This window comes from Zophobas morio, unplaced genomic scaffold (genome assembly GCF_036711695.1).
Source record: "Zophobas morio isolate AGI-343-1 ecotype UQ-CSIRO unplaced genomic scaffold, CSIRO_AGI_Zmor_V1 ptg000014l, whole genome shotgun sequence".
Taxonomy (NCBI): domain Eukaryota; kingdom Metazoa; phylum Arthropoda; class Insecta; order Coleoptera; family Tenebrionidae; genus Zophobas; species Zophobas morio.
Genome location: NW_026972119.1, coordinates 12,792,151 through 12,807,189, shown reverse-complemented (window position 1 = coordinate 12,807,189; position 15,039 = coordinate 12,792,151). Strand labels below are relative to the sequence as shown.

General features: G+C 33.6%; 3 protein-coding genes and 4 non-coding genes across 7 annotated transcripts in view; all 7 read left to right on the top strand.

Moving 5' to 3' along the window:
* Positions 1-1,218, top strand: part of LOC135128545 (A disintegrin and metalloproteinase with thrombospondin motifs 3-like) — a 59,470-nt gene extending 58,252 nt beyond the window's left edge. Inside the window, exons 14-15 of the mRNA XM_064055408.1 lie at positions 548-809; positions 857-1,218. Coding sequence (XP_063911478.1) covers positions 548-809; positions 857-1,153 — 559 coding nt within the window. The 3' untranslated portion in view covers positions 1,154-1,218. The remainder of the gene's footprint in view (positions 1-547; positions 810-856) is intronic.
* Positions 1,219-1,301: 83 nt separating this feature from the next.
* LOC135129307 (uncharacterized protein) lies at positions 1,302-4,328 on the top strand. Its single transcript, XM_064056480.1, has 8 exons — positions 1,302-1,391; positions 1,452-2,177; positions 2,226-2,386; positions 2,563-2,614; positions 2,798-2,842; positions 3,396-3,443; positions 3,694-3,745; positions 4,128-4,328. The coding sequence occupies exons 2-3, from the start codon at positions 1,528-1,530 to the stop codon at positions 2,383-2,385; spliced, it is 810 nt and encodes a 269-aa protein (XP_063912550.1). The 5' UTR covers positions 1,302-1,391; positions 1,452-1,527; the 3' UTR covers position 2,386; positions 2,563-2,614; positions 2,798-2,842; positions 3,396-3,443; positions 3,694-3,745; positions 4,128-4,328.
* Positions 2,423-2,505, top strand: LOC135129313 (small nucleolar RNA snR60/Z15/Z230/Z193/J17). Its single transcript, XR_010280552.1, has one exon. It is a non-coding gene; the product is annotated as a small nucleolar RNA snR60/Z15/Z230/Z193/J17 (small nucleolar RNA).
* On the top strand, positions 2,657-2,737 carry LOC135129311 (small nucleolar RNA snR60/Z15/Z230/Z193/J17). Its single transcript, XR_010280550.1, has one exon. It is a non-coding gene; the product is annotated as a small nucleolar RNA snR60/Z15/Z230/Z193/J17 (small nucleolar RNA).
* Positions 3,251-3,336, top strand: LOC135129309 (small nucleolar RNA snR60/Z15/Z230/Z193/J17). The gene has a single exon (XR_010280548.1). It is a non-coding gene; the product is annotated as a small nucleolar RNA snR60/Z15/Z230/Z193/J17 (small nucleolar RNA).
* On the top strand, positions 3,546-3,626 carry LOC135129312 (small nucleolar RNA snR60/Z15/Z230/Z193/J17). The gene has a single exon (XR_010280551.1). It is a non-coding gene; the product is annotated as a small nucleolar RNA snR60/Z15/Z230/Z193/J17 (small nucleolar RNA).
* A 5,148-nt stretch (positions 4,329-9,476) lies between the features above and the next one.
* LOC135129306 (aspartate aminotransferase, mitochondrial-like) lies at positions 9,477-10,804 on the top strand. The gene has a single exon (XM_064056479.1). The coding sequence runs from the start codon at positions 9,527-9,529 to the stop codon at positions 10,802-10,804; it is 1,278 nt and encodes a 425-aa protein (XP_063912549.1). The 5' UTR covers positions 9,477-9,526.
* Positions 10,805-15,039: the final 4,235 nt, after the last annotated feature.

Genomic DNA, 15,039 nt, shown 5'->3' with positions numbered 1-15,039 from the left:
TTTCAAACGAACCTTGTTTTTATCCACTCTACAGAAATCCTGATTAATTATTCCCTTAAACTCTAGGAATTAATATTTTCCATTCAACTGTCAACGTCCTAATCGAATAATAAATGATTGCACTTAAATTAAATTCAGCAAAAAACTATTTGCCAGATGTGTATTAAATTAGCTCAATGTAGACACATTTCTCGTTTGGTGGAGTGCGAGCTTTCACAGCCGCTATCAAGATGATGAATTGTTTCCGCATGATGTGACGGTCGTCGTGTTCAATTTACTGACATCTCGAAAAACATTCTACTTTATTTTCAATGGAAGTTCAAAACTGATGAGGTGTGTCCAGGCTGGGATTTATATCCTGTTGTTTTCGATTGAAGCCGCCGGTGTGTGCGACCATATGTTGTCGACAGATTAATTCGTTCGACAGATTTTTTTTTGTTTCACAAAATTTTTCTCGGTTTCTTAACTACAGCAGTAAGGAGTTGTTTTTTTTTTGTTTGCGCATTTTTGGGACAGATTCATGGATAACTATATTTTTTGTTTTCAGTTGTCATTTTCAATGGATTGCCGGACAGTGGGAGCATTGTAGTACCACTTGCGGTTTACATGGTGTCCAGTACAGAGAACTGTATTGCGTTCCTCAGGCCGTACTGAATAAAATGTTGTTCCAAAATAATGGCACAATTATCGACGATCCCTGGAAACATATGGTAAACCCGAACAAATGTTCGGGAATTACGCCCGTAATGAAAAGACCTTGTAATCAATTCCCATGTTTTTCGTACTGGACTTACGGCGAGTGGTCACAGGTTAGATCACACTATGTATAAATTAAAATATAAATATTTGTTTTCAGTGCTCTGAAAGTTGTGGCACCGGCATATCGCAACGTTCCTCTTATTGTCTTCCGCCCAATGGAGAAACTTTCTACACTTGTGGAGAATCACCACCGCGTGTGGAAAAACGTGTGTGTCGAAATAACACAAAATGGACTAATCCAGCATGCAAAAGACGAAAACAGAAATCTTGCGTGGTGGATAAGTCAGAATTTTGTTCGTTGAGTGAATTGGCAAAATATTGTAAAATTGGGGGTTTTAGGAGACAGTGCTGTAAAACATGTTCTAATTTTCTCTTAACTCCTATAACTAGTTAAACTGTGCTTAATTTTTTTTATAACTCCACAATCCGCATTATACTATAATTAATATAAAGGTGTTTTTTTTCAATTTACTCAAGCAAATCATACAGCGTTACCGATAGCGGTACATTAGACACAGCAATTATTTTAAATTCGTGGTCTGCTTTTACACATGCGCATTTTGTATCCTCTGGTGTTTTGTTGTGTTGGTATTTTGGTACGCTTGCATTCCTGAAAGTTGACTGTTTGACAGGTAAGTGTCCTTTCTGTTGCGTTCTTTTCAAAATTATTAAATATCTTATTCATCTTGTAGCAAAATGGTCTGCCGTGACGACCAATAAACATTTAGTAATCGGTTAAATGTGGCTTATTTAAAATTTTTTGAAACCATGGCTGAAATCGAAGAATTCACGTGTTTAACCAAACAGTTATCCATCGAAGACAAAACTCGCTTGGAGCACCAAAACACAAGACTGGTAACCGATTACAAAGCTCAACTTCTAGAAAAAGATGCTCGAAAGTATTGGGATTTATTCTATAAACGGAACGAAACACGTTTCTTTAAAGACAGGCATTGGACAACCCGAGAATTTACGGATTTACTTGACTTTGAATGTGCGACGAAAAGAACTCTCTTGGAAGTAGGATGCGGCGTGGGTAATTTCATTTTTCCACTGATTGAAGAAAAATTGAACTTCTATATAATCGCGTGTGATTTATCACCAAGAGCTGTGGAGATTTTACAAAAGAATCCACTTTATAACGAAGAGTACGTACGGGCTTTTCATACGGATATCACCACTGAAGACGTACTTGATAAAATTGAGCCCAATAGTGTTGACATTGTTACTTTAATATTTGTATTGTCAGCCATACACCCAGACAAGTTTCTTAGTACATTGAAAATCATCTATAAATTGCTGAAACCAGGCGGAATTGTTCTGTTTCGAGATTATGGGTTGTATGATATGGCACAACTGCGATTTAAGGCAGGACATAAAATTTCAGACAATTTTTATATGAGACAAGATGGGACAAGGTTTGTTGGCTTGGTATTTTTTTATGTAAATTATAGTTGCTATTTTAGGAGTTACTACTTTTCAGTAGAGTTTTTATCAAAAATATTTCTTGAGAGTAATTTTGAAGTGGTGTCTGCTACTTATGTTCATAGAAGAACCATCAACAAAAAAGAAAACATTGATGTTCCAAGGGTCTTTGTACAGGCAAAAATTCGAAAGCCAGTTTGAGGTAAATAAAATTGTTTTCATGCATAATGTAATTGAGTTTGTTTAGTGATGAATTCATAGTTCAGATGAATTTATGATTACACTTGATATTTAGTCTTTCACCCCTAACTGAATTGCTTTATAAAGCTAAGAAAAATTTGTTTTGGTAAACAATTTTTACATAAAATTTTGTTTCAGATATCTTCAATTAAAAGAGAAAGGATGAAATTCATATAGGGTGCTAAGTTGGGTAAGTTTTAATCATTGAAATTTATCAATTATTCCAGTCTTAGTTAATTCATGATGAATTCATAGTTCAAATGAATTTGTGATTACATTTGATATTTAGTCTTTCACCCCTAGCTGAATTTTCATTCATCAGTATAAACGTTTTTTTTTTTGCAAACAGTTTTTACATAAAATTTCGTTTCAGATGTCTTCCAATCATTAGAGAACGGATGAAAAAGTGCTAATTTGGGTAAGTTTTAGTTATTTCAGTTTTATAAAAATTTAGAGGGTAATTATCAACGGGCGGAATTGTGTTTCATATGCTAGATCCAGTGCTGTCGCGGCGATAGTTTGATTACAAATATATTTTTCTTTTGGACTATATAACCATTATATAACATTTCAAGATCACAGATCTGTGGTCCTGTGTTTGAAAAATTAAAAAGGGCATCGAGTATTATTTTTTGAAGTAATATAGTAATATAGAAGTAGTTTTTTAACAAGCTGTAAACACTCCTAGCGACGCACTGGCTACGACCTTGTGGACCAGATCAAAGCGTCCCCGCTACTCGCCGTAAAACACACCTTGCTTCAACTGGGGAATTGCATCCGTAAGATAAATTTCCGCCTACTGGTAATTATCAATCATTTTACTCTTTGTTAGTTTATGATGAATTCATAGTTCAGATGAATTTATGATTACACTTGATATTTAGTCTTTCACCCCTAACTGATCAACTATTGATTAATAAGAAGATTTATTTCTAATATTCAAGCAAGTTCTAAATATAATTTTGTTTCAGATATTGCACTTAATGATGAATGCGAGAACATCACAGCTTTTAATTCTGGTAAGTTTTGGCCATTTGGTGAACGTATTATTAATACTAAAGGACTTTTTTTGATCTTATGATATTAAATGATTAAATTAAATATTTTTTGTACTTTTCAAATAATTCATGATGAATGCATAGTTCAGATGAACTCATGATTACATTTTTTGTATAGTCTTTCACCCCTAGCTGATTCAAATTTAAATGTAAAATTAAAACAGGATTTTTCTAAGCAATCTTTTATAGAATCTTGTTTTTTTTGTTGCAGATGTCTTAATTGCATTGAAGAGAACGGAGTTTAACGCAGATCTCTGATTTTGGTAAGTTTTAGTTGTCTTAACTTATTATTAAAATTCTCGCGAGTATTACACATATTTAAGTGCCTCTTTCTTGTGTGTTTTCTTAACACTTAAAGTATGAAATAGTTAATGTTTTCCTTATTTAAAAATAAAGTTGTTGATTGATTACATATTGGTGTTAGTTTTTGCTACCAGATGACGGATTACTAATTTACGTATCTAGAAAAACATTTTATATTTGTGTTTTTTTATTATTAATTTTCTTCTAAATTATTTTAGTCAAACAGTGTTGCTTTTCCAGTCTTTTTAATTCTGAAGTCAAAACTTTGCAGTGATACTATAAGTAGTTGAATTAATTTTTTGAAATTGAATCCACTTGCACTAATTTGCTAATTTTTTTCAGGAGGAAGTGGCTGTGCAGTTCCGGATTGAGGACAGGATTAGATAGAGAGGAAATATTGTCAAAATTATTGAAAGACTTTAAAAAAATATTTATTTCTTCTACTTCTGAAATATACATAAAATATCCTGAAACAATTTGGTACAGTGAATGATCCATAATTTTAGAAGTATTTACAATAAAAATAGTCGCTCAAAGTATAAAGTACTTTTTTTTTAAGTCCACTATCGCAATTTCTCCCAATCAAATAAGTGGCCACATGGCTACGAATTTTTATTCGTAAATAAAAAAGTAAGGTTAAGATAGGTATTTGGTGAAATCAGTAAACGTGGTATAGTTTCCCCAGTTCTAATTCGGTTTTATGATATTACTCCATTCTGTAAAAGTTAACTTCCTTAACAATAGATTACTACTGCCGGTGATAGGACATCATAAATAAGGATTTAACCATGCCGTTACCATTCAAACATCCCGCCTTAAATTAGCATGTAAAAAAAATTGAAAGCCCGCGAAAAATTCAAAATTTGGCCTTGGCCGTGATCGTCTAATAAAAAGGAAACTTACTTTGTGTTTTTGAAAAATGGCGGGATGCGTCCACCCCAAAGTTGGAAAAGTACCGCTAAATAAAACACAAAATTATTTATTCCTCCACTGTCACGGAGTCGCTGTTCAGCTCCAAAAAAAAAAACTTTGAATGACTTGGAATGAAATCAAATTAAACGTTCTGAATCAATGCAAATGTTTGAATATCACAAATTTAGTAAAAACAAATCAAAATCTGAAGTAAAGTAATTGGCTGCAAATACACAAGTTATTACAGGTGTATGGCGGCATATTTAATATTGTGGCAGTCAACAAGAGCGCAACAAAAATCCTCATAGGGGCGTTCTAGTACAAGCGGAGTTTGAGGCTACCGGTCGTGGCTGTTCCCCTCGCGACGGCGATTCTACCTATCGCAATAGCAATTCTCTATTACGGACAAGCCGTTATGATCGCAAACTCGCAGTTAGGTCCCAGCTATCACGAAGCCGACAGCGTTACGTCATCTCTACCGCCCCTGAATTCTAATCTAACCTGCATCTTTTGTGCAGATGGCGCGATAAATCTCGCCCGCTCGACTAGGAACCGCGCACTCCGCTTCTGCCACGTATCTCGGTGTTATTTACCTCAATTTCATTTTAAATGTTCACTTTCTATGACTCTGATATTAACGACAACTGAACAAGTGTTTAAGTTTCAAACAGAGCAATAAACAATATTTAAATTCGCCATACAATCTTGTGAAATTTTAAACAAGAAATAATTCTTGTTTGAGATTAACAAAACATTTACATAAAAAAACTAGCTAAGATTTATGAAAACAAAAGATCTGGTGTGAAATAAAACTTGTGCAGATAAAAATATTACGCGAGGTTAAAACTGCAGAGCATGGAAATTTACGTTCAATTTAGATTATAGAACAAAGAAAATGACTGAAGTTAAAATTGTGAGATAGAGAAATAAGGTGAAAAATTGCAAAGTTAACAAAATATACATGAGATTAATATTTGCCACACTTTATCAACGATTCAAACAAAGAGTTTACATTATTTTAAATTATGTCTTATCCAAGTGGTTGGTTACTTAAAAACCATAGCTTTGAGAGTTTATAATATGGTGAACTGCTTACCCTAAACAAAAACATGATAAATAAACACAAAAATGTCCAGTCAGCGTTGCGAGGAATAAGCGTCTCGGTGATGTAAATTTTAGCGTTGCGAGGAAATGCCTTGGTGATGTAATCTTCCACGTTGCGAGAGAATGGGTCTCAGTGATGTAATCAATCTTTAACTTTGCGAGGAAATTCCTCGGTGATGTGATGATGATAACGATGATAACTGCCTAAGGGAAGAAATTATTTTAATCCCCCCCCCCCCGCGCGCGATAGTTTACGATATGATGAATTTCGTTAATATAACTGCCGTTAAGGAACTGTTTGCAATAATGTGTTGTAATGTAACACATATATGCATCCAGAAACCTCATTCCTAATTAAACAAACAAAGGGTGTTATCCTGACTAAGTGAATTTCATAAAATCTCTTATTAAGTGTCCGTTAAATTGTGTTAGCACCAGTTAACGATTAAAATCCTAACCTGATCGGTGAATTTACAAACAATAAAGCAAATTTACAGCACGTGAAGCGTCGGGCGAAAATTTGCACTTTTTCTGATTATAAAGGCGCAAGAATTAACTGCGCGTATTGGAGAAAACTGTGACGTCATTCAGCCAACTAATTTAACCTAGCTAACTTACAGCGTCGTTTTCACCATGCTCCCACACACCGAACCAAACAATAATGACGTTTTCACCATGCCGCTATCTTGTCTACTACTACCGCCCTCTAACTAACAAGCAGAACTACCAACTACCAGAAAAAGAACTAAACGTGCACAAGGCCTATGTTTAACAATTTTTTTGATTGAATTTTTTTCTCAAATTCAAATTATTCAAATGTGATTTCGCGCCACTATTAATTAATTTCAGGGCGAAAATTTGATTCAAATTCGGTCACCACACTATTGTTAAGAAAGTTAACCTCTTCACATCATAAAACCGAATTAGAACCGGGGAAACTATACTTTCTGGTATTGTTAAATTAGAATCTAGTTGGAGGACTGATTAACGTAGGTCTTCATGCCTGAACCATTTTCTTTTGGCAAGGTATGCTTAAATTTTGAATTTTCTAGACGCCTAGAGGCTGCCTGTAGTTCTGCCACTGCGGCTGTACAAAAGTTACCAAGTGTATAGGGGAAATTTAATAAAAAAATGGGTAGAAGGTTCTTCTGATAGAATCTCCTCTTCCCTGAAGTACAATACAGCAAATTAAGTACCCTAAGCATTTTCGAAAAGTTATAAGGTTTGATTTTGCGTATTTCATTTATTTATGATTTTGGATATTTCATTTATTTATTTATTTGTAGGTAAGCCTTATGATATGCGTTATATTAAAGTAAAGGCATTGGTAAAGGTAGGGAAACATGCTATACTACAAAATTTTGTGATGACGTCAACATTTTGGCAAGGACAAAATAATTGTAATAAATTTCGCGCCGAGAGAAAAACAAAACGCCCCGAAACCGCATTTAAATAATTTGAAATTAGTCAGTACATTGTCAGCCGTGTGTAGAGACCTTTAGTTAGGGTTGCAATGTACAACTTCAGGTTGAAAATTTAATGGTCACTTCACCCAATCATTTTCTTTTGAACGCGTTGTGTCACTTCTAGGTAACAGTGCTAGTGTAAACACGTGCTGAAAAATAGAGGTACGTTAAATTTAGTTTATGAATTTATAAAAGAGCATTTATTTAAACGAAATTTAATCGTAGCATAAAATTGTTCATATAACCTACGTGTCAGGAAATTCACTTATTCGGGCTTCAATTTTCGTTTATCACGTTGTCACTAAAATTCGACATGCTTTTACCTAAGTATTACATTGTAACTCATGTCTTAATTTCTCGCTCGATTACTAATAGTTCATTTACAGCATTTGACCTGTTCTAAACGTTGATCCATTTGGAGAGCAGGTACTAGCCCCGCCCACCCACCGTCTCTTTTTTAGATGGTATACCACTTCCCAAAATCAGTCTTAGGAGATACCAGCCTTGCCCACCTGCCCGCTATTTTCTTAGAGGGTTGTAATAACCCAAAAATTAAGACATGCGTACAAAGTTTTTAAAAATCCGCGAAAAATTCCAAACGTGGCCTTGAACTGTGATCGTCAACAAGATGGGACCCTGCGTTTTGTTTTGAAATGGTGGAATGTGTTCTGATGCAAAGGTGGAAGAATGGCCTTGAATTAATGACACAAAAATATGGCGAAAGATTACAAATTTCGATCACATAAACAGCAACTATATTCCCTCTACCGCATAACACACGACACTGGCTACCCTCAGCATAGTTTCCTTTACCAGCAGGACATCTTCCGCATATTTCGTGTTGGCGGCAACCGGTATGCGAATAAACAGTCATATGAATAACAGGAAAAATTTGTCAATCTAGACTTTGGGCCGAACTCGCCAACCGAATTCAATAAAACAAAATTAATGAAACAAGAATACATCGTGGATCGAATTCCCCAACACATAAATACATAAATCATTGTTCAATATGGTCAAAAACACACAATATCGTTCTGTACGTACGTCGCTTTGAGGGGTACGTCCGAGAATAAATGTTCCAAAATTGGAGTCATAGAAAACATAAAACATCAATCTTCAAAATTTAAATCTTGAATACTGTCCATTACATGTTAGAATTCCAAATGGGCAGGTACTCGCCCTACCTTATCTTGGCAGGTACTAGCCCCGCTCACTTGCCCTCTATTTTCTTAGCGGGTTCATCAGTTGCCAAAATCATTCTTATCTTAGCAAGTAAGTAAAAATTTCCATTAGTCAAATTAATATCCTCCTGGACTCAAAAATAGAGGAGGGCTTTGATATTTTTCTTACAACTTTAATAGTTTGGTTCAGGCGTAAATAAATATTTTTTTTGTTACTTGAATTCGAACATTTATTCCCGACGACGTCGCTTTAGAGCCCAGCGTTTCCGAAACTAGCTTATTGTAATTTTAATCGTATTGAATGTGTTTTTTGAAATTAAATCTGTCACTTTTGGTACGACCAAACAATTAAGTTAAGAAGAGTAACACCTTTTCTGGAACAAATGACGGACGGACATCGAAAAAATTTACAATTGTGAGTTTTCCATATAACTGCTCCATTGTCGGTTCCATAATACCCTAATCTCACAACAGCCAAATAACCTTACATAATTTGGAAAATTTATGATAAAGGTTGTTTTATACATAGTTTGGTACCTAAAATACGATTCAAATTGGAAAACAAATGGAACGTATTATGAATATCGTTTAAGAATTAATGGTCCCAAATATTGATTGCAATTGTTACCTACATCTAACACATTTCTTGTAATGTTACATAAAGTAGTCCAAAAGCTGTAAAGTTATATGACCATCATAAAAGTAGTTGGCCTTTGTATGGTTGGCACTAAGCATACCGGTTGGCAATAAATCGTCTTCTAAACATTTAAACTTAGGTAGTTAGATATTTAGTGAAAGCCGCCCCTGAACAAAACGACAACAGCCGGTCGAGCTGCAGTGGACACGTTATTTACGATCTTAAAACCTTTTTTATTGTAAACGATTTAACTTCGACACAATGGGATAATTTTATGATGGCCATATAACCTTATAGCTTTTGGAGTACTTTCTATGTATGTCTCTTGCTTAGTGGACATATTTTCCGTGACAAGTGAGTGTTCCCCAGTTGACAACGTCAACGATACTTCAATTATTTCCATTAATTTTACCACCAGTAGGTAATTGCTTTGTTATCATGTTTCTGAGACCCACTGGGAAACTCCTTGCCATAAACAAACATGGATGTGCCGTCATTACACAAAGGTTAAACTCGTGGTGGAGCCAGGTCCAGATGGGCCCTCCTGACCCCATTCTGGGTATAACTGAAGCCTACAAACGCGATACCAACCCCAACAAGGTTAATGTAGGAGTGGGAGCTTACAGGGACGACAACGGCAAGCCGTTCCTGCTTCCTAGTGTACTCAAGGCTGAGAAAATAATGATGTCACAGAATTTGGATAAAGAGTACCTCCCTATTTCTGGGCACGCCGAGTTCTGCAGACTCGCCATTTGCTTAGCTCTTGGAGAAGGTTCCGAGGTACTGATTAACGGGTTAAACGCTACTGCGCAGAGCCTTTCCGGCACGGGTGCACTAAGAATGGGGAATGACTTTCTCAAACGTTTCTTCCCAGGTAACAAGATTGTGTACTTACCCAAACCTTCATGGGGCAACCACACCCCGATTTGCAAGTTTGCCGGGTTGGATGTGGGGGCTTACACGTACTATGACCCAGAATGCTACGGGTTAGACTTCGATGGCGCCCTCTGCGACATTTCCAAAATCCCAGAGAAATCCATCATCTTGTTGCACCCGTGCGCCCACAACCCCACGGGCGTCGATCCCTCCCTCGAGCAGTGGAAAGAGCTCTCCCAGCTCATCAAAAAACGCAACCTCCTCCCCTTTTTCGACATGGCTTACCAGGGCTTCGCCTCCGGGGACATCGACAGGGACGCCCAAGCCGTGCGTCTCTTCCTCAAGGATGGCCACAAGATAATGCTAGCGCAAAGCTTCTCCAAGAACATGGGCTTGTACGGCGAGAGGATAGGCGCTTTCACCGTCGTGACTGATAGCCAGGAAGAGGCGGCCAAAGTGATGTCCCAGATCAAGATTTTGATTCGTTCCATGTATTCGAACCCGCCACTCCACGGCGCGCGAATCGTGGCCACCATCCTGGGCGACTCGGACTTGCGCGCTGAGTGGCTGAAAGACGTGAAGGGGATGGCCGATCGCGTTATTTGGGTACGGGCGAAGCTGAAGGAAAACCTGAAGAAGGCGGGGTCGACGAAGAACTGGGATCACATCACCAACCAGATCGGGATGTTCTGCTACACGGGGATGACGCCCCCACAGGTGGAGAAGCTCATCAAGGAGCATAGCGTGTTCTTGACGAAAGATGGGAGGATTTCGGTGGTGGGGGTCACTTCCAAGAATGTGGAGTACCTGGCTCGTGCCATGCATGAAGTTACCAAATAAAAGGGTGTAAATAAACCATTTAATTTAAGCATTTAGAGGTTTGTGGTTTTTATACACATATTTCCTGAAATTCTACACATTTCCTGAGGTAATATAGGTCTTCTACTTGATTATTTACACTTGTAGTACAAATAAATCTGTTGACAAAGTCGTTTTCGGACTTATGGTGCTAACCCAGTCATCCTTCCTCGATGATTTTACCCTGTTGACAGGTAAAATTTCTATGCCCGAAAAACCTGCCGCATATTATATTCTCTACCCGGTCTTCGCAAAGTTTAACTTTGAAACTGCAAAACTGAATGCTCAAAAATCTTGCAATCGTTTTAAGGTTATCGTAATCATGGTAAATCTTTAATCAAAATTTATTCTTTTATCCAAAAGTTTTTCCAAAAAAATTATGACTTCATCTCAAAATTTTACCAAATAAATCCTCTCTGAAATATTCAAAATATAAGTCTATAATTGTGGTTTATCAATACACTCGTAGATTTTAGAAATACTTATACAGGCTGACCTAAAAAAATAATAAATGAGGCAGTTTATTATATTGTTTAAAATCAAGAATGATTTACTCCATTTTCCCGAAAATGTAATGTTATTATTAGTATTACACCGCATCCATTCAAACTGATGTTGTGTCCTTGCAAAAATTTTGTGGTGACGTTATCACAAAATTTTGTAATAGAAAAACTCACTTGAAACAAATGGGTAGAATGCTTCTTTAATTTTAGTTTAATATTACATATTTTTATTTTATCTTATAAAGGTTATCATAAAAACATAAAATTCGCAAAATAAAATCTTATAATTTTTCAAAAAATCTGGATTTATTTATCTTTGGCCATTTTTCTTCGATTTTACAATTTTTTGCATCGCAATTTTTCGTTTTTACATTTTCTTTATTTTTTCAAATCTTCCATTTATTACGGTTTCGATTTCATACTTTTTCGATTTGCAATTTTTCAATTTTGCAATTTTTTATGTTACAATTTTTTCTTTTTCGATTTTTCAATTTTTTGTTGTCCCAATTTTTCATGTTCTTGATTTTTAGTTTTCATTTTCATTTTCCCGAAGTTTCAATTTTCATTTTCTCGACTGTATATCACAGTTTTTTCTTTTTACATGTATTTTATTTATTTTAATGTTTGTTTTGATTTTATAATTTTTCAATTCCGTGATTTTCCAATTTTTCAATTTTGCAATTTTTGGATTTCTCCGATTTATCGATAATTTTCAATATTTCGATTTTTATATTATTTCGTTCGATTTTGCACTTTTTCGATTTTAAGTTTCCCAGTTTTCAATTTTTCGTTTCTTCAATTTTTGAAGTTCTTCCTTTCCAATTTTGAGATTTTGAAAGTTTTCATATTATATTTTGTCGTTTTTTCATTTTTGAGACTTTAATTGGACAGTTTTGCAGTCTGTCCATTTTTTTTTGATTCGGAACATTGAAAATCGAAAAATTGAACAATTTCAAAGTTAAAAACCGAAAAACTAAAAAGCGGAAAAAATTGAAAAAGTGAAAAACTGAAAAAAAGAGAAATTGCAAAATCGAAGAATTGCAAGTTAAAGAAGTGAAGAACAAAAAAATTGAAACATTGGAAAACTAAAATTCGAGAAACTTTAAAATCGAAAAAAAATAATGATTCGAAAAATTGGAAAGAAAAAACGAATCAAATTGAAAAATTGGAAAACCCAAAAACTGCAAAATTGAAAAATTATAGACTCGTCAAAAGTCAAATATTTTAAAAATTACAGTTATTACATATTTAAAATGAAAACTATAAAAATTGCAAATCAAAAATTGAAGAAACGAAATATTGCAATTCGAAAAGCTGAAAAATTTGTGAGTGAAAACTCGAAGGGCGACATATGGTGAAATTGAAGAAACAAACAAATATGAAAAAATGAAGAAACGAAAAATTAAAAAATATAAAATTGAAAAAACAGAAAATTATAAAATTGGAACATTGAAAAATCAAAAAATTGTAAAAATAAAAAAAATAAAAAACTGAAATGAAAAATTGCACATCAAAAATTTGAAGAAATGAAAAATTGAAAAAATTCAGGTCGGAAAACTGAAGGAAAAAAAAAAGAATGAAAACTGAAGAAACGAAAAACTGAAAAAACTAAATTGAATAAACGGAAAATAATAAAATCAGAATATTGAAAACTCGAAAAATTGAAAAAACAAAAAACGAAAAATTGAAAAAATTCAGGTCGCAAAACTGAAGAAGTGAAAATGAAAAAATGAAAATTGAAAAAATGAAGAGTATATAAAACCGAAAAGTAAAATTGCATATCCAAAAATTGAAAAATTGAAAACTGAAAAATCGAGATAAACTTAAAAATCTAAAATTCGACAAACCAAAAATTAAAAAGTCTAAAAGTTGAACAATCGAACAACTGGAAATTTTCACATTGAAAACTAAACATCATAAAATCAGAACACTATAAAACACAAAAATTGAAAAAATAAAAAAAATAAAAAAATAAAAAAATGAAAAGTGCAAATCGAAAAACTGAAGAAACGAAAAACTTGAAAAATTTGTGAATGAAAACTTATATCTTAATGTTTAAAATGGGAAATTTGTATACCATTTGAACCATGTTTTAAGTTTCTTGTTGTCGCAAAAAGTCTACACATATTAAGAAATAAAGGCAAAATGTAGCCCCGCCCACCCGCCCTATCTCCATTGTGATGATTTTTTTTATTCGTCGTGAAGCAAGGGGTCGGAGCGTAACTGCAAAATCCTTATTTCTATACGAAAAATTAAAAACATGTTTTTGGGTATCGAAAATCACAATTCAGATAGGGCGGGTGAGCGGACTTACATTTTGTCTTTTTGTTTTAATATGTGTACACTTCTTTTCACAACATAGAACGTAAAACACGTTTAAAATGGAAAATTTGTATATCGTAAAATTGAACGAAAAAAAAAAAGAATGAAAAACTGAAGAAACGAAAAACTGAAAAAACCAACATTGAATAAACTGAAAATTATAAAATCAGAATATTGAAAACTCGAAAAATTGTAGAACTAAAGAAAACATAAAAACCGAAATGAAAAATTGCACATCAAAAATGTGAAGAAATGAAAAATTGAAAAATCGAAAAATTGAAAAAACAAAAAACGAAAAATTGAAAAAATTCAGGTCGCAAAACTGAAGAAGTGAAAATGAAAAAATGAAAATTGAAAAAAAAATTATAAAATGGATGCATCGAAAACTTTAAAAAATGAAGAGTATAATAAACCGAAAAGTAAAATTGCATATTCAAAAATTGAAAAATTGAAAACTGAAAAATCGAGATAAACTTAAAAATCTAAAATTCGACAAACCAAAAATTAAAATGTCTAAACGTTGAACAATCGAAAAACTGAAAATTTTCACATTGAAAACAAATCATCGTAAAATCAGAACACTATAAAATAGAAAAATTAGGAAAGTAAAAAAAATAAAAAATGAAAATTACAAATGGAAAAACTGTAGAAATGAAAAATTTGTGAACGAAAACTCAACTTAATGTTTAAAATGGAAAATTTGTATACCATTTTAACCATGTTTTAAGTTTCTTGTTGTCAAAATAAGTCTACACATATTAAGAAAAAAAGGCAAAATGTAGCCCCGCCCACCCGCCCTATCTCCATTGTGATTATTTTTTTTATTCGTCGTGAGGCAAGGGGGCGGAGCGTAACTGCAAAATCGTTATTTCTATACGGAAAATTAAAAAAAATTACATTTTGCCTTTTTGTTTTAATATGTGTACACTTCTTTTCACAACATAAAACGTAAAACACGTTTAAAATGGAAAATTTGTATATCGTAAAAAAAAGAATGGAAAATTGATGAAACGAAAAACCGAAAAAACTAAAATTGAACAAACGGAAAATTATAAAATCAGAATATTGAAAACTCGAAAATTGTAAAACTAAAGAAAATAAAAAATCGAAATGAAAAATTGCAAATCGAAAATTTGAAGAAATGAAAATTTAAAAAATCGAAAATTGTAAAATCTAAAAACTGAAAAAATAAAAATTTGGAAAATTGAAAAACAGAAAAATTTAAACTTAAAAAAATCGAAAAATTGCAAATCTAAAGAGTGAAGAAGCTGCGGGAGTGTTATTTTGGCCACCGGGTTTAACAAAAATCTCTTTGGTTTTAATTTTATAGACATTGTCAGGAAACAAAAATCGCAGAAAATTATATAATTTTTCAAATAATCAGAATTTGTT

What these genes read in the sequence shown, in the direction of transcription:
- LOC135129307 (XM_064056480.1), top strand. Translation starts at nt 1,528, where the DNA reads ATGGCTGAAATCGAAGAATTCACGTGTTTAACCAAACAGTTATCCATC. An exon ending in ATGAGACAAGATGGGACAAG is followed by an intron (nt 2,178 to 2,225) that starts GTTTGTTGGCTT and finishes TTGCTATTTTAG; the next exon opens with GAGTTACTACTTTTCAGTAG.
- LOC135129306 (XM_064056479.1), top strand. Translation starts at nt 9,527, where the DNA reads ATGTTTCTGAGACCCACTGGGAAACTCCTTGCCATAAACAAACATGGA.